Source organism: Pantherophis guttatus, chromosome 4 (assembly GCF_059756535.1).
Source record: "Pantherophis guttatus breed Tessera chromosome 4, ASM5975653v1, whole genome shotgun sequence".
Lineage (NCBI taxonomy): Eukaryota > Metazoa > Chordata > Lepidosauria > Squamata > Colubridae > Pantherophis > Pantherophis guttatus.
This window is the reverse complement of record NC_142066.1, coordinates 76,940,896-76,960,124: the sequence shown is the minus strand read 5'-3', so window position 1 is coordinate 76,960,124 and position 19,229 is coordinate 76,940,896. Positions and strand designations below refer to the sequence as shown.

Genomic DNA, 19,229 nt, shown 5'->3' with positions numbered 1-19,229 from the left:
ATTATTAGGAAGATTTTTTTCTCCCCATCTTTCAAGATACAACAGTGACTGCTGTTGTATCAGTCAATTATAGTAATAGACAATCATGATTAAATAGTCCATAAATTTCTTTTTGTTGTTCTAACAACTTCTAACCACTGATATCTGCAAGCTATTAAACATTTAGTACATGTTGAACAATAAGAATTATAAAAATTACCATGCTAGCGGGGCATCCAAGAAAGACAAGCATACTGAAACACAAAAAACAACACACCAGCTCCTCCATAATAATGGACCACTTTCCCAGATGCCATTTTGGATTTTAATTGGATTTAACTACCAGCATGCAAAATTGCTGAAAATTTAACAACTATCTCTTGCAAGCTGCTAAGAGCCACTTCCAGCACACCATTGATTATAGGAATTGACATTCTATAATATCTGTGAAAGGAACCTGAAATAGGGAAGTCTACCATATAAGATATGTATAAAATTTTGATAGTAGAAGTTTAGAACCTCAGGTACAATCCAGAAAAATGTTTTGGAAATTTACAGACTGATTTTTTTTTAATACTTTTTTCTTTTTCTTTTATTTAAATTTTTTTAACAATCATTATAACAATTTTCCCCCCTCCCCCCCTCCCCCCACTCCCTCCAACCTCCCTCCCCCCCATCCCCCGGATTTCCCAGAGCAAAAACAGGGTATAGCATAACAAACATAAGCTAAAATAAGCTAACTTTCTGTGGTATCCAAACTCCCCCTTGCTCTTTAACTCCCCTTTCAACTAACTAAACATATTCAAAAAGGAAATATAGATTTCATTCATAAGCTATTTGAAACTTTTTAGTCTGATATTTGTTTTGAATATAGTCAATCCATCTTCTCCATTCCAATATATATCTTTCATTTGAATGGTCCTTCAAATACGCTGAAATTTTAGCCATCTCTGCTAAATTCACTACTTTTAGTGTCCATTCTTCAATAGTAGGCAAGTCTTCCTTCTTCCAATACTGTGCCACCAAGAGTCTGGCTGCTGTTATTAAATTTAAAATCAACTTAGTCTCTATAACAGTACAATCTGTAATTAAGCCTAACAAAAAGAACTGTGGAGTAAATTTTATCTTCTTTTTGAGAATATTTTGAATAATCCACCATATTTTTATCCAAAATGCCTTAATTTTTTTACATGTCCACCATATATAATAATACGTGGCATCATCACATTCTCATCTCCAACACTTAGGTTGCACACTTGGATACATACAGGCTAGCTTTTTAGGATCCAGATGCCATCTATAAAACATTTTATAAAAATTCTCTCTTAAATTTAAGTTGTGTGAACATTTCTAACCCATATTTTTTCCCACGTTTCCATCATTATTGGTTCTTCAATATTTTGTGCCCACTTTATCATACAGTCCTTAACTAACTCCGTTTCTGAATCTATTTCTACCAACGCATTATACAACCTTTTTATATGCATTTGACTTTGATCTCTAATCTGTTTTGCCAAGTTCTCCTCATTTTGCAGAAAACCAATTTTCTGATCTTCTCTCCATCTAGCTTGCAACTGTACATATTGAAACCATGTTCGAATTGTCCTTTCTTCTCTTAGTTGATTCAAAGATTTTAATTGTAGTATACCTCTTTCCTTGTTAAGAAGCTCTTTATATGTAATCACATCCTGCCTTTGCTCGTGTCTGGGTATTGCCCACAATGGTAACTTCTCGTTTAGCTTATACTTGTACTTTTTCCAGACACGCAATAGAGCATTCCTTAATATATGACTTTTAAAAGTCTTGTCCACTTTCTTATCGTATAATAAATAAGCATGCCACCCGTAAACCAGATCATATCCCTCAGTATTCAATATTCTTTCTTCTGTTAAATTCATCCAATCACTCATTGCTGATAGAACAGCTGCTTCATAATATAGTCTTAAGTTAGGCATTTTGAAACCTCCTCTTTCACGTATATCCTGCGTTATTTTTTGTTTTATTCTCGGTCTCTTCCCTGCCCAAACAAAATTATTAATACCCTTCTGCCATATCTTCACATTCTCATCTTTTTTAAGTATTGGTATCATTTGAAAAAGAAACAAAAACTTAGGCAAAACATTCATTTTTACTGCTGCTATGCTTCCTAGCAAGAATAATTGTAATTTTTTCCAGTTTTCCATCTCTCTCTGTATTTTTTGCCACAACGGATCATAATTATACTTAATAATTTTGCATTTGATGTCGTAATATAGACCCCCTAAATACTTAACTTTTTTTACAATTTCAAATCCTGTTAGTCTTTCTAATTCTTCTTTTTGATTTATAGTCATATTTTTAGTTATTATCTTCATTTTCCCTGCATTTATTTTAAATCCAGATACTTGTCCATATTGATTAATTATATCCATTAGACCTACAACTGACTGTAATGGTTGGGTTAAAGTAACAAACAAGTCATCTGCGAATGCTTGTAATCTATAGTCATACTGCCTAAACTTAATTCCACTTATTTTGTCCGACCCACGTATCTTACTCAACAAAAATTCCAAAGTCAAAATAAACAGTAATGGAGACAAAGGGCATCCTTGTCTTGTTCCTTTTTCTATATTAAAAGTATCTGTTAAACTACCATTAATTATTATTTGCGCTGTTTGTTTCTGATATATTGCCTTAATAGATTTTGTGAAATGTTCCCCAAACTGCATCTTTTCTATTATTTTCAATAAAAATTGCCAATTCAATCGATCAAATGCTTTCTCTGCATCAAGAAATATCAGCACCGCAGGGATTTGGTTGTTCTTCCCCAAATACTCCAATAGATTAACAACTTGCCTTACATTACTCTTCATTGGCCTACCATTTATAAAACCAGTTTGATCATTATGAATCATTTGTTGCATAACTGTCATTAACCTATTTGCTAATATTTTAGCAAATTTGTAATCTGTATTTAAGAGTGATATGAGCCTATAATTTTTTGGCTGGGTGTGGTCTTGCTCCTTCTTTGGAATCAAAGAAATATAAGTTGTCCTCCAAGATGGGGGTACATCTCCTCCAGATTGTATATTAGTAAGTGGTCCCACCATTTCTAACTGCAAATGTTTATAATAAGCAGCCGTCAAGCCATCTGTCCCAGGAGCTTTACCCACTTTCAACTGCTTAATTGCAAACATAATCTCCTCAGTGGTTATTGGTTGATTTAAACCCTCCCTTTGCTCTTTTGTAATTGTAAGAATATTCTCTTTCTGTAGATATCTATATCTGTACCTTGAATATTATCACTAGCATACAACCTCATATAAAATTCTAAAAATGCTTTTTAAATCATATTTTGCTGATAAACCTCTTTACCTTTATATTCTATTTTCTCTATGGTCCGTGACTTTTGTTTTTTCCTTAACAAATATGCTAACCACCTCCCTGGTTTATTAGCATTACAAAAAGTATTATGTTTAGCATATTGCAAATTAGTTGCGACCTGATCTGCCATTAACATATTAAATTGCCCTCACAATAAATTAATTGCCTCTTTTATTTTCTTATCTGCTGGATTCAATATCAAAGCTTGTTCTTTTTTTCTGATTTCCTCTTCTTGTCGAGTGTCAGCCATTCCCTTGACACATGATCCCAGGGACTGTGACAAGCCAGAAGAACAGAGACATGGTGAAGGGGGGTGTTGTAGCGTTTAGCAGGGCACAGTGATATCAGGTGGTGGACGGTATAGGGAATCTGGGGACAGGGTCAATAAAACAATGTCAAAGGAAACAAACGCCCTTCAATACGAGGGACAGCAAGATCCGGAAATAACTGGCAATCCACAACGACCCTGAAGGAGTAAATAGCGCGGTCACTTTAAATGCACAATTGAGCAAGGGCGGGGCGCTTGGGGGCGTTCTATAAAGCCAGATAAGCGGAGAAATCGGGCGTCTCCGACTTTGTTTTTCATCAGAAAACTTCAGCGCTTACTGTATGACCACCATGTAAGCTACGATTAAACCAGATAGCTTCACCTTTGAGTGTGTGCGTGTGGTGTTTGTTCGGCGGAGCACAGGTGGTTCCAGAGGAGGCTGACAGAAAGTCGGAGATGCTTTATTCTTCTGTCTGAGGACTGCAAGCAGCTGTGATGGCAGAGGGTGTGACGGATGATGTCACGGTATTGGATTTGGGGACGGAGCTGGAGGCAGAGGAGGGGGAGAACGTGGAGACGGAGGAGCGTTGCGAACAGCCAGTGATACGCGCCAAACAGAGAGTGGTGTCGCCCCCGCCCCCAGAAGACAAGCAGGAAAGACAGGATTCATTGGGGACTGAAGCTGCTCGAAAACCATCTGGAAATTGGTGACAAAGTACCGCTATACTGGGGAAGTTGGGGTTTCAGACGTCAGCTACCCCCCCTCTAGCCCCTCAATTCCAAGGGTGGCGGGAAAGGCGATGGACAGAGGAGGAGGAAGAGGGGGACTGGAGTTATTCTTCCGGCCTCGGTGTAACCACCATGGATATGTTGGAGAGGTTTGGGGAAGCTAGCTTCCGGGATGCCCCCTCTTGGCAGCCCTGGGCGCCCGGGGCAGACCAGTCAAATACGTGGCAGAGTGGGGTGGGAGCGTCAACAGGTGGAATGTCCGAATCCAGGGTGCGTTTGGCCAGTCCAAAGCTGCGAGTAGACCGTAGTCGATACAGGGGCGGAAGGGATGAAGACCCTGTTCCCCGGGGGGGGGTGTTTCCTCGTCAAGCGAGGGATACATGGTACACGACGACAGCCACATAGTCAGGGGCATCGTGAGGACCAGGAAGGTGAGTCTGCTGCTAGACGGTCCCGCTCTCGGGAACGAAGAGCCCCTCGGGGTAGAGAGCGGGCCAGGCGTGAACGGGATCCAGCACCTGCATGGATCCCAGGGCCTTGGGTACAGCAAATACCATGGGGTCTCCCTCCCTTACAAGCCACGTTCGATGGGAATCCAGACCGTGTAGCCCTCTTTCTAAGCCAGGTGATCAGCTATATGGATGCTTATGGGCACTATTATTCCTCTCAGTGGGCCAGAGTAGTAGCGGTTACAACGGTTTTGACGGATGAGGCAGCTGACTGGGTGGCCAGTTTACACACCATGCACGCTCGAGAATTGGCAGATTTGGGACTGTTCCTGGAAGCGTTACGGAGTCGATTTGAGGACAATGCCAGCACCCAGGCCATTGTCGAAAGCGATCTGGTTTCACTAAAACAAAATGGACGAGGAGCTAAAGACTATGTAAAGGAATTTCGTACCTTGGCTAATCGGTTGAGGGGCTGGCCCGAACGTTTATTAGTTCACCATTTCCATAAGGGGCTGGATAGAGACCTACGTCAGGCCTGCGTTTATAGGGGCCTTGGTCCTTACATAACAGCCTGGTATAAAGCGGCTGTTGAATTGGATGTAGGCCTGAAGGAGTTCCGGATGCGAAGCGACACCATGACCCCATCACAGAAGGTGTTGGAGAAGCCGCCAACAGAGTGGGGAGGCATTTGAACATATATGCCTATAGGAGTAAGAGGTGGTATTGCCTCACAAAGACCATTCCAATGTTACTGGTGTGACCAGGAGGGCCACAGAGTGCTTGATTGCCCACTCCCGCCTCTCCGGGCCCCAGACATCCAGGCATCAGGTTCCGGTAGGCGGGCGGGTTTCCGTTCCAGACTATCGGAGCACTCTCGTATCGTGGCTCAAACAAGAGGTGGCGAGGCCAATGGTCGTGATGGCAATGGTGGCTCTCCTGACCTCATCCGAACGCCGACGGAGGAGGGGAACATTGAGGAGGAAACGGAGCACACGGATCCTATGGTATGTGATCCTGTCCGATCTTTCGTTATCCAGGTGACACTAAAACACCCTGGGTCGGGTAGACTGGAACAGCAAGGAGCCTTAGTAGATACCGGTTGCACCCGTTGTCTTTTACGAAGGGCGATAGCAGACAGTCTTGGACTCCGTGTAGTGAGATTGCAGAAACCTATTTACTTTGAGCAAATGGATGGTTCAACGCTAGGAGGACAACCGGCTACCCATGTTACAGAGCCTGTGACACTTGAGATCGGGAATCATCGGAAGTAGTACGATTTGTGGTTGTAGAAAAAATGATTGAACCCATCATTCTAGGCCTATCATGGTTAGATAAGTGGAAACCTACCATTTGGTGGGAAGGGTTTTTTTGCAAATTACGCTTGGCAGTAGGCCCTGATCCACCTGAAGACAGTAGAGATGTAGGAGCGACTGGAAGGGAGATGCCCTGTCTAGAAAAAGTCCCACACGTATACAGAGCTCTATGGCGTGTGTTTAGCGAGAAGGAATGTGAAGCCCTTCCACCCCACCGTCCTACAGACTGTGTGATAGAGTTGAAACCAGGTGTTAGTCTACCTAAACCCCGCATGTATTCCATGACTCCCCTTGAATTAGAGGAATTACGGCATTATATAGATCAGAACCTAGCCAGGGGTTTTATCTCGCCCAGTCGTGTGCATATGGCAGCGCCAGTTCTGTTTAAGGAGAAGAAAGATGGAGGGCTAAGATTGTGTGTTGATTTTCGGGGATTATGGAATCTGTCTGTATGGAACCCCTTTATCCCTTACCCCTTATGACAGATTTGCTTTCCACTCTCACGACAGGGAAGATCTTTACTAAATTGGACCTCCGAGAAGCGTATTACAGGGTCCGGGTAAAAGCGGGTGATGAATGGAAGACTGCATTTAACTGCCCTTTGGGCAGCTATAAGTTCCGGGTCATGCCATTTGGTCTACAGGGGGCCCCTGCAGTTTTTATGCAATTTATCAATAGTATACTCTATGACCACCTGTATCGTGGAGTTCTCGTATATCTAGATGATATTCTGATATACTCCAATACCCTAGAAGAACATGTTCGTCTGGTACGGCAAATATTACTGAAGTTGTTGAAGGCTCAGTTGTATGTAAAGCTATCGAAATGCGAATTTCACAAGACAGAGATAGATTACTTGGGGTTTAGGATTTCAGAAAAAGGGATTGAAATGGACCCAAATAAGGTTAAAACAGTGTTGGAATGGCAGGCTCCAAAGACCCGAAAACAGTTACAAAGTTTTCTGGGCTTTGCAAATTTTTATAGGAGATTTATCCCCTCATTTGCTAAGGTGGCTTTACCGTTGACTGATCTCTTAAAGATGAGAAAAATTGCAGTCGGGAAAGGCAACCCACAACAAAAAATCAATTGGACGATATCATGTCAACGTGCATTTGACACGTTGAAAACCCTCTTCGCTAATGAACCCATACTAAGACATCCTAACACATCGAAACCCTTTGTAATACAGGCGGATGCAAGTGATGTGGCGGTAGGGGGTGTTCTCCTACAAAGAAATGAACATGGGGTTCTTCAACCATGCGCCTACACCTCCCGAAAACTAACCGATACATAACGAAATTGGACGGTTTGGGAAAAAGAGGCGTATGCCATAAAATGGGCCTTGCAAATGTGGAGGCATTTGCTAGAAGGGACTAAGGTAGAATCTGAGGTATGGATGGATCACAAAAATCTAAAGGCACTTCAATCGCCTCGTAAACTGTCCCCGAAACAGGCACGTTGGGCACAATATTTCCGCAGATTTACCATCAAGCTGAAAGTGATACCAGGGGGAAAGAACTATTTAGCTGATGCCCTATTGCGCATGCCGCAATTTGAGAGCCAAAAAGAGGAGATAACACAAGCCTTAATACCTTATAAACAGATAGGAAAGCAAGGAAGGGACGTATTCCCACTCCCCACAATCTGGGTAGTGGAGTTGAGGAAAAAATTAGCGACAGACAGTTGGTTGAAGACCAATCCCCAGATAGTGACACAGAAAAGAGGACTAATGTGGAAAGGAGATAAATTATATATCCCTGAAGGATTGAGAGATAAGGTGTTACAACAATGCCACGATGTAAAAACAGCAGGGCATTTCGGTTTCGTGAAAACGTTGCATCTAGTGAGGAGACAGTTCTGGTGGCCACGTATGCGAAAACAGGTAGAGACAAGGCTGTCCTGTCTGTATAAGAGCTAAACCCTTGTCAGGGAAACCGTCTGGTTTATTACAGTCCGTGGCTGAACCACAGAGGCCTTGGGAAGATATAGCCATGGATTTCATAATTGAATTGCCTTCCAGCAAAGGACACAATGTAATATGGACTATTATTGACCTGTTTTCCAAACAGGCGCATTTTGTCCCCTGTAAAGGACTACCGTCCGCAGGGTGTCTAGCGAAACTATTTGTCCAACACGTATATCGACTTCATGGCACACCCAAATGTATAATCTCAGACAGAGGTCCCCAATTTACCGCCCGGTTCTGGAGACGTTTCCTAGGACAATTAGGAACAGAACAGGGACTGAGCTCTGCGTTCCACCCAAATACCAACGGAGCCGCTGAAAGAACCAATGCCATGGTAGAAAGGTATCTATGTTCTTATGTGTCATACCAACAAACAGGCTGGTACGAACTCTTACCTTTCGCAGAATCAGCATATAATAACACCGTGCACAGCAGTACAGGTTATACACCCTTCCTAGTAGTTTCAGGAAAAGAGTTCCCGGCCATCCCCGATCTAGATGTACAAATGACTAGTTCCTATAGTCCAAAAGAATGGACAGAAAAGGTTAAACAGAGTTGGCCACACATCAAAAATGCATTAGAAAAAGCTTCTGAAGCGTATAAAACCCAAGTAAACAAATAGAGACGAGATAACCTACCCTTCAAAATAGGAGAAAAAGTGTATTTGTCCACAAAATATATCAATCTGCGTATGCCCAATAAAAAATTAGGTCCAAAGAATATAGGTCCCTTTCCCATCACCAAAATAATAAATCCCATAACGGTATCCTTACGACTACCCCCCTTACTGAAAAGAATACACCCAGTATTCCACAGTAGTCTCCTAAAACCAGCAGCCAAAATAAGAGAGACAGGAACACGTCCAGGGCCTGTGACAGGAAGCTCATACGAAATTAAAAAGATCCTCGATTCTAAGATATATCATGGGAAGCTTAGGTATTTAGTGCATTGGAAGGGATAATCTATATCAGAAGCAACATGGGTGAAAACGAAGGATATAGATGCTCCACATTACTAAAACAATTCCATGAAACATATCCAAACAAACCAGGTGGACACTTTCCCACTTAATGAGAATAACCGAATGTTTTTATGTCCCTACAGGAAAAGACCTGGTAGGGGGGGGCTGCATGTCGAGTGTCAGCCATTCCTTTGACACATGATCCTGGGGACTGTGACAAGCCAGAAGAACAGAGACATGGTGAAGGGGGATGTTGTAACGTTTAGCAGGGCACGGTGATATCAGGTGGTGGACGGTATAGGGAATCTGGGGACAGGGTCAATAAAATGATGTCAAAGGAAACAAATGCCCTTCAATACGAGGGACAGCGAGATCCGGAAGTAACTGGCAATCCACAACGAACCTGAAGGAGTAAATAGCGCGGTCACTTTAAATGTACAATTGAGCAAGGGTGGGGCGCTTGGGGGCATTCTATAAAGCCAGATAAGCGGAGGAATCGGGCGTCTCCGACTTTGTTTTTTATCAGAAAACTTCAGCGCTTACTGTATGACCACCGTGTAAGCTACGATTAAACCGGATAGCTTCACCTTTGAGTGTGTGCATGTGGTGTTTGTTCGGCGGAGCACAGGTGGTTCCAGAGGAGGCTGACACTTCTAAATCCTTCCTTTTTTTTCCTGTTTGCGTCTATATTTATTATTCAAGTATATCAAAATGCCTCTCATATATGCTTTACTTGCATCCCAAACCATTTCCATAGATGTACCCTGATGCATATTTATAATAAAAAATTCTTTCATAAATATTTTACATTCTTTTACATTTTCCTCATATCTAAACAAATTTTCATTTAACCTCCAAGACCTCTTAGATCCCCTTCCATACTCTAATTCCATCCAAACTGGACCTTTGTCCGTTAAAACTCTTGGACAAATCTTCGTCTTCTTCACTCTGGAAAAGAAATCATTTCTAATTAATATAAAATCAATCCTTGAGAAAGATTGATGTCTATCAGAAAAAAAGGTAAAGTCTTTTTCTTCGGGATTTCTCTTTCGCCAGATATCTCTCAGTTCCATATCCTCCATCATTACAAAAAACGATTTTGGCAATCTGGCACGTGTTGAAATGTTCTGCAAGAGCCCCTTGTTATCTTTTTTAGTGTCCAAAACTCCATTCCAATCACCCAATAAAATACATGATTTATAGTCCCATTGTAATAACTTGGAATGTAAAAGCTTATAAAATTTTTCCTGTTGTTGGTTCGATGCGTAGACTCCAATTAAAAGTATTTTTTCTCCTTTTATTAAAAGTTCAATTGTTATAAATCTTCCTTGATCATCTGCTTCAATTAATTTGGCAATTATATCTTTTGGTATAGTTATAATGGTTTATAACTATACCATTCTTCTTCTCAGGAGCAGATGCAACAAAATGTATACCTAACCTTGCATTTATTAAGTATTTTTGATCTTTACTTCTAATGTGAGTCTCTTGTAAACAAATTACATCATTTTTAAACTGTTTCAAATAATGAAATATTTTTCTCCTCTTTTGTGGTGAATTTAGGCCATTGACATTCCAGGTCAAAAATCTAGTTGCTATTCTTGGCCCCCTGAAGCACTTGGAGCATCTGCTGGAAATCTCCATGCATTTTACTTTTTGGTCTTGCTCCTCCCACTGCTTCTGTTTTTGTAGTACCTTGAATCATTTGAAGGTGCTGCACTCTTAATTCTTCTTGACGCTTGGCTGCTGTTCGGGTCTTTGATCCTTAGGTTCTTCTATCTCCAAAGCTTGAACAGTAGTCGAAAATTGTATTAATTCTTCTTGAATAATCAAATCACCCTTTTGGGCCTGTGCCAACAATTCTTCTTTCTCCCCCTTTTCTTGCCCCCTCTATTTTCATCTTCCTTCTAGCTTCCTGGGGCCGAGGGCATCCAGCCTTTAATACATTGGTATAGAAATCTCTTGCCTTCCACACTGAATTGAGATGGTATCTTTCTCCTGAATAATTCACCACTAGACCAGCTGGAACTTCCCATCTATACTGTATCTAATGGTATCTCAGTTCTTCCACCAGAAAGGCATAATCCTTTCTGGCTCTCAACATTTTGGGGGGAATTTCTTTCAGTGTTAAAACCTCCTGCCTCTGCACTTGAAGTTTATTTTTAAAAGTAACTTGTAGGATTTCATTGCGTAGTCTCCTTGTTGTAAAATAAACTACAATGTCTCTTGGTAGATGTTTCTGTCTGGCCACCCATGAATTAACACGATAAATTTTGTCAATTTGCCATTCAAAATTTGCTTTTTGATCTTCCATTATCTGTGCAAATGCTTCTGAAAAGATCTCTCTCAAATTCTCTTGTTTATTTTCCTTGAGGCCTCTTATTCTCAGCGCAAATTCCATGTCTCTATATTGTATCATTATCACATCCGCCTCTGCTCTTTCCATCTTGTCCTGGACCTCCCCCATTTTATTTTCCAAGTTCTCATTAGACTGCTTAATTTCTTCCACTTTTTCATCTATTGCTTCAATGTGTCCTGCCAATCCTTGTACTGCCATAATAATATCTTCTCTAATTTCTTGGTTTCATTTTTGTATAGTCTCTTTGACCTGAGCTATCTCTTCAGCAACTTCTCGAGTTTGCTCCTGAAACATTGAAGCAATTTTTTTTCTGTAACAGAGGCTTGTGTTTTGAGGGCTTCCTGCAACATTTCAAATGTTAATATTGTTGGTTCCGTTGGAACAGAGAGATATTGCAATCTGGACGTTTGAGCTGGCAAAGTCCCAGCACTTTTGGGGACAATAGCCTTAATTTGTTTTGAAGCCATTTTTAGTTTCCAATTTAAATTTAATCAGCTGCCAGAACAATAAATCCACCAAATCCAGAAATCAGTCTTTAAATAATATCAATCCTTTTTTTAAAAAAAAATCACTGCTGTAATCTTTGATCTTCTCCTTTTTTTTTTTAAACACAAACCTCTGATTTTGAACAGGGGCTGCCAACTCTAAAAGAAACTTTCCTTCTTATCTTTTGCTTTCATGCCCTATTAAAGCTCAATCGCCATCTTGGTTTCACTTTCTCCCCTTAATAAGTCAGAAGGAAGTAATACTCATTTGGAGTTAAAGTTCAGTACTTGCAGATCTAATCTCTCCTGAGTTTGCTCAGCCTGCTTCCGAATGATGTTTATTCAAGCGTTGTTTGCAGGGATGGTTGCGGCGTTGCGGCATCTTCTTCTGCTTGAAGCAGAAACGTCCCGGATCCAGAGCTCTGTCAGGCTTCCAGGGAGCTCTCACCCTTCGAGCCCCAAAATTGTTCCTGGGGCTCCTTGGGGAGCTCCACCTACACCCGTCTGCTCTCTTCCTCCCCTTTTCCCGGGGAGAAAGTTTTCAAGCCGCTAGACAGCTGATTTGCGCTGTTCTAACGGCTTTACGAGATTGCGGGGCTGGCGCTCAAGAAAAGAGCGGAAGTCACCCCAGACTCTGAATTATTGATACTGAAATGTACTGTATTTATTTTAGGACTGTACATATTTATTTCCAGAATTCCATGAATTCTACATATGTTTTCTTGGAAATATGGCACTCATTTCTAGTATACTTGCCTTGGATTCATTAGCCTATCACTAGGGCTGCTTTTGGAGGAAGTACAACTGAAGCTGCTGCTTTAATTTTGTATCCAAGCACAATAACTGAAATTTACGCAGGATTACAGGTTGTACTCAAGTCTGGCTATTAGGTTCGTAAGTCAAAAAAGTCATTAAATGAATCGGACTCAATTTCATGAATTTTTAAAATCAAATTCATTAATTGAATCAAATGACTTGTTAAATGAAGAAAGCTCTGACTTACTATTTCCTCTGATTCATTAATTGATCGCTGCCATCAGTAACTGAACTGAGAGGCTTTCCTGCCAGCTGCCCATCAGCTGTTTCTGGCTGAGGAACCAAATTGCATCCAAGCAGACTTGCAGTGCTCTCTGTTTTCAGTTGCTTAAAAAAAAACATAACAGTTTGCTGCTAGTCAGATCAAGCCTCTTCAGACAGCTGAGGGGGATGGGGTGATAATTTACAGAACTTTCCGACTGCCGTTGCTTTAAAAAAAAACACTTGCCACTAATTAACTTAAGAATCTCCAGACAGGCACCCAAAGGGAGATGGGGGTGGGATTTACAGAACTCTCAGCTTGCAACAGTAAGAGAGATGGAAGGAACATTGAGGTCATCTAGTCTAACCCACTGCTTTCACAAGAGAGTATTTCTGATAAATGCCTATCCAGTCTCTTCTTAAAAGCTTCCAGTGATGGGGTACCCCTAACTTCTGGAGGCAATTTAAATTTAAAGACTACAAACTGCAGTAATATACACTAATCTCCAGAATAAAAGCAAGGAAACACAGCATTATAGAATGCTTTGTGTAGATGCTGGCTAGCATTTCTACAAGCAGTTTCAAGGCAAATGCAAACAAACTTTTTCTTTGCAAAGTACTGTACTTACAAACACAATAGTTTGCAAAGTATAGTACTTAAAAAGGAGAGCAGTTCTGAAAGTGCTTACAAACAGTACTGTATTACAGAATAACAAAAAACAATATTTTAAAATACAGAAGCAATTCTAGCACTCAATTATAGCACTATCCTGAAGCCCACACAGCACGAGAAAACTCCAAAAACAAACTCGGCGCTGGGCCAACTGCAAAAATCACCTGATCTTGTTTGGCCAGGGACAAAAAACAAACAAAAAACGGATTCGTAACCCCAAATGGCACAGAAAAGCCGTTGCAGCAGTGACTAAATCCAAATCACAAGGCTACAGAGGTCTGTTTTGATCTCAGTTTTGAATTTCTAACATAAGTACCCTTTCTGAATAAAATTCGCGAAATAAAGGTTTGTACCGGGGGAAATTACCTGTACTTTCCTCTATTGATGCTGGAATTAATTCTAATGAATTGTGTATAGGTTTTTCTTTCAGAATCTATGAATGTTGTTTTTATTCTGTTATATAAAGATGACATTTGCTTTAATGAGCTGTAGAATCTAGAAAAGAAGTGGGCTGCTTTAATGAACAGGACAGAGACCCTGTACTTGCCTGAATCTGATACATTTTTCAGAATCTTTTTAAAGTATGGTCAGCCTCAGGAAACTTACAATTAACAAGTGGATGCTTTGCTGAAGTGATGCTGGTGGGAAGATTTTGAAATTAACTGGGAAATCTCAATTTAATAGACTAATTGAGGGAATATGGTTATTGTCTTTTAAATTGCAGATAATCTTATGCATGTCTGTGTATGTTATTTGAATAAATGCTGCTTGTTTTTAGTTGCGAAGTCATGTCCGACCCATCGCGACCCCATGGACAATGTTCCTCCAGGCCTTCCTGTCCTTTTCCATCTTCTGGAGTCCATTTAAGCTCGTGCCGACTGCTTCAGTGACTCCATCCAGTCATTCTCTGTTGTCCCATTCTTCTTTTGCCCTCAGTCTGTCAGATCTGTGTATCTGCCATTCTTTGTGGAATTGGGGGGGGGGGGATTTTTAGTTGTCACATTTAGTTCTTTTTCCTATGTGTCCTAAGTATCCTATTTCCTGCCTGGTCCTCTTTCTATAAACTTTAACCTGATTTATAACTGTTGCCTTGTGCCAGGAATGCCTGGAGAATTCTCACACCTTGGGAAATGAAAGGGGAGGGGGGAATGAGTGGTTTGCAAGCCGACCCTGAGAAGCTCTTCCTATCTGTTTCTCAGAGAGGCTGCTACAATTCATCTTCACACTGGCGGATTGGTCAGAATCCACATTGGACGGTGGGGAAGGGGTTCCTAATTTTCTTTATCTTGAACTGCATGCCCTGAGGGACCCCAGAGCCTGCTTTGAGTTTTGACTTGCTTTCATCCCTTTCAATAAAAGGCTCCTTTTGAAATACAAAGTTCTCAAGAGTTCATACTTTCTTGGAAGGGGGGGAGAAGCTGATCCTTACACAATCTTTCCCAGCATTATGCTCTTCTCCAGTAAATCCGTCCGTCTTATTAGGTGGCCAAAGTAGCAGTCAGGGTTGATCTCCTCTAGGACTGACCGGTTTGATCGCCTTGCAGTCCAAGGGACTCACAGGAGTCTTCTCCATATTAGTGTAAATGAGTGCAATAAAGTAATGTAAAAATGAAGAAACTATTTGTAAAAAAAAAGGTTTATGTATAATGAGGAAATTAAAACTTCATGGATTTTTGTCTGGCTATAACAGTGAGAAAATACAGTACTTTTTAACTGATTGTTGTATAAAGGTCTGGGTGGGAAGTAGTTATGGAAAGCAGTTTAGCATTAAATAGATTGTGCCCATCCAAAACTTTGTCAATCATTAATGCTGCTGTTCAGACATTAAAGGAAAAATAAAAAATATGCCTTTAGTACATCCTGAGTGGCTACCCAACTAACTCCAAAATTCACAATAATGTCTATATGCCATATTTTTCGCACTATAAGATGCACATTAGCTTTAGAGAAGGAAAACAAGGGGGGAAAAAATCTGCCTTTGCTTCCCAGAATCCATCTGGTATTTATCTGGCTAACGTCCTTGCAGCAAACAGCAAACAGGCTGGTCAGCTTCAGCACGTTATCGCAGCCCCAGCATGTGGCTCATTAGGGCTCTGCTCTGTTGTGCCCACCACCGGTCAACAGCATTCGGTGGTGGTGGCAAATGACAGCAGTGATGACAGGCAGCCGCAGTGACACCAACCCCCCTCCTGTCGCCACAATATTCCCTCTATAAGACGCACAGGCATTTCCACTACTTTTTGGGGGGGGGGGAAAGTGCATCTTATAGTGTGAAAAATACGGTTGGTTAAGTCTACCAATAAAAAAAGAATATTATAATTGTAGGTGTAGGTTCTTTAAAAAATGATGTGATGATAATAAAGGGTACTTTTTGAAATCATTGAACATTTCTTTCCATTACATTCTTTAGAATTAGAATTCTTTATTGGCCAAGTATGATTGGATACACAAGAAATTTGTCTATGGTGCATAAACATCTCCTTCAACATTGTCATTTTAGGGAAATATTTTTGTCATGAAACTAAAATTATTTTTTATTACTGGCTGAACAGAAACCACAACTAAAGTTGAAATTGAAAAGAAGAGCAGTTACTTTTTTTGGCCCAATAATAGATTGGCTTGATGGAAAGATATTAACTCCTTGGTGAATCTGGCCACAACCAATAGGGAGTAAAATGTATTCATTTTGAGAAGCAATCTCCAACACATTTCCCCATTACTCATAACACACGTTATTCATTTTTCCCCTCTCCCCTATTCTTCCATATGCAGACCAAAATAATACTGTGAAGCAGATTAAGTTTATGTTAATTGACTGGTTTTAGTTGGTATGTGTCTTTACTCACAGAAGTGTAATATTTTTCTGCAACATTGTGGAATAAAGGATTATACCTCTCCTCCCTTTCGTAATAGCAATTGTTCTTGAAAATGCCTTGCAGCTTCAGTGATATCAGTGGAGACTTTTTTCAGGCATCATGAAATGTTCAGCTTAGAGAATGTTCTCTAAGCTGCTGCGTACTTGATCTATGGATTAGAAAATGTGTATGCCTTGGTTCCATAATCATAGATTAAATGTGATTATTAGAAGTAAGGAAATATTTTGAATGAGCAAAACAGGCAGCTTTGTTACGTTCTTCTTATTCTTGAGTTTCAGTTTCAGAACTTTTACTTTAAGAATTGGTTGCTGTATTTTATTTCTTCTCCACTCCCCTCCCCTCCCTTCTCCTCCCCTCCCCTTTCAGGCTCATGTTATCTTTGTCACTTTTTTCCTTTTGTTACTTAATTTGTGGACAGGAAATTATGTTTTAAAATCAATTGCATGAAAGATCCTTTGGGAATACTTTTGACAAAGACATGGGAAAATGTTTTAGAATAACAAATATTAATAATAATAATTAAATAATTTAATAAATCATAAATAAATCAATTCTCAAAGAGAGATTTTTAACTTTTGCTAATGTTGAAATCAAGGTTCTTTCTGATCTATCTAAATCATTCTGTGGTTAATTCAGGTCCATTTTCTATTGCTGAAAAACAGTTATGCTATCATTTCAGTCTGAATAATGAATAACCAATGACCAATTTGAAGACTTTATTAGAAAATTCATCTCTAAAGCACTTGCCATATCTGCTATATAACTGGACCCTATAGAACACAGATATGCGAAAATTGTCATGTTTACAGTGATTTTAAATTATATTTATGGTTTTTTGTTGTTGCTGAATGCTGATTCATTTCCACTTTAAATTTTAGCTAGCAGCTGTCTGTGATGTTCTTGTGGAAAACTATATCCCTGGAAAACTGGCTGGAATGGGTCTGGGTTATGATGAGATCAACAAAGTTGCTCCTCATATTATTTACTGCTCAATAACAGGTATTTTGACTTCAGTGGTACAGTATTCTGTCTTAGCTTTATTTTCTTTGGTATTTTATATCCTGTTTTTATTTTTCATTCTTGTTATGAAAAGTGAGATGATATTCCATTTCTTATTCGCAGAATGTCAAATGCAGGAAAGAACAGGGAAATATAAATAAGTTTTAAACTATAAACTATTTTTAAAGTGTGATTTTAGACCAAATTCGTATTATAACAAATTGTTCATATTGTTATAATATGATATTTTTAGATCTTTAGCATCTTGCTTCATGGGAATATTAAAGACTTTCTGTAGGACTGATATTATAATGGGAGAACCCTTGTTCATACAAATTAGATTGCTCATATAAGTGTCTCAAGAGAGCTCACAGCCTCAGTTTGGCTTGTAACTTGACAGCATTCATCCTAAGCCATTATATGGGTGACTAATGGCCTCCATGTGATATTTCACGTTGTGTAACTTGAACCATTGTCTCCTTAACATTTTTCATTTAAATGAATATTCTCTTGTTATTTTTAAAATTCCAAAGAAATAATGCACATATTGCAAAGAAATTTATTTATTTATGAAGAAAGAAAAATAATTTTAAATTGTTTGAATACCAATTCATGAACAATTTTGATTGGCACTTTTTCTCCTTTGGCCCAAATGCTTAAGTATTTGTATATACTTAGTTTGTAAATCAATATATTTCTGCTGATCCTGGGCAATCCACAAGGAGCTTAATTAAATTCATCTGTAAGTTTTACTGTGTGGTGATTCTATACTTTTTGGGCTTGGTGGCCTATTAGAAATCTCAACTTTGTTGATCACCAGATAACATTATGACATCAAAACCTTGCAATGACTGAACAAAGCTGGGATATTGTTCACTGCTTTTACTTGCCACCACTAACTTTGATTCTTATGTGTTAGGTTCCTAGGTGCTCACTAAGAAAGGATTTTTCAAAATGACCATCAGAGCATTAGTATTTCCTATATTATTATTAACATGCTCTGATGCTATGGAGTTCTACTCCCCCTTCCCACCTGAAAAGAAATCTGTTCCAAATGCAAAACACAAGCAGAAGAGAGGAGTTCAAGTTTCAGTTTTACTTTCACAGCAACAAGCAGCTTTACTACAGAATGGTTGAGCTAAGCCAGGGCCAGGCTCCTTCCTGTCTCCTTGCTCATACAGCAAATACTGTTTCACTTTCAAAACAGCCCTCTGATGCTAAGGAGTTTTACTTTCCCTCCCCATCTGAAAAGAAATCTGTTCCAAATGCAAAACACCAAGCAGAGGAAAGGAGTTTCAGTTTTACTTTCACAGCAGCAAGCAGGGGATAGGATAGGGGAGGCTTCTATGAAGCAAGTCTGAGGGAGAGAAGGGGAGGCAGGGGATAGGATGGGGAGGCTTCTATGAGGCAAGCCTGAGGGAGAGAAGGGGGATAGGATAGGGGAGGCTTCTGTGGGGCAAGGCTGAGGGAGAGAAGGGATAGGAGAGGAGAGGAGAGGAGAGGAGAGGAGAGGAGAGGCCTCTGTGCGGCAAGCCTGGAGGAGAGAAGAGGATAGGATAGGGGAGGCTTCTGTGGGGCAAGCCTGAGGGAGAGAAGGATGATAGGATAGGATAGGCTTCTGTGGGGCAAGGCCAAGGGAGAGAAGGGAAGAGGAGAGGCTCATCGTAACTACTCATTAATTTTCAAGCTGTAAGTGTCGATTTATCAAGCCGGATCATAGAGTTTCGTAGCGGAGTATGGGTATTCAGCTAGTTTATATATGAAAATACTTTTTTTTTGTCTTAAAACAAAT

General features: G+C 40.1%; 1 protein-coding gene across 28 annotated transcripts in view; it reads left to right on the top strand.

Moving 5' to 3' along the window:
* SUGCT (succinyl-CoA:glutarate-CoA transferase) overlaps nucleotides 1-19,229 on the top strand; it is a 529,555-nt gene that overhangs the window by 11,825 nt on the left and 498,501 nt on the right. For all 28 annotated transcript variants that reach the window (XR_015733898.1, XR_015733900.1, XR_015733901.1 and 25 more), the window contains exon 6: nucleotides 17,317-17,437. Coding sequence is in view for 21 of the 28 variants with exons in the window: in XM_034415734.2 (XP_034271625.1) it covers nucleotides 17,317-17,437 (121 nt within the window). In the remaining 7 variants the exon portion in view is untranslated. The remainder of the gene's footprint in view (nucleotides 1-17,316; nucleotides 17,438-19,229) is intronic.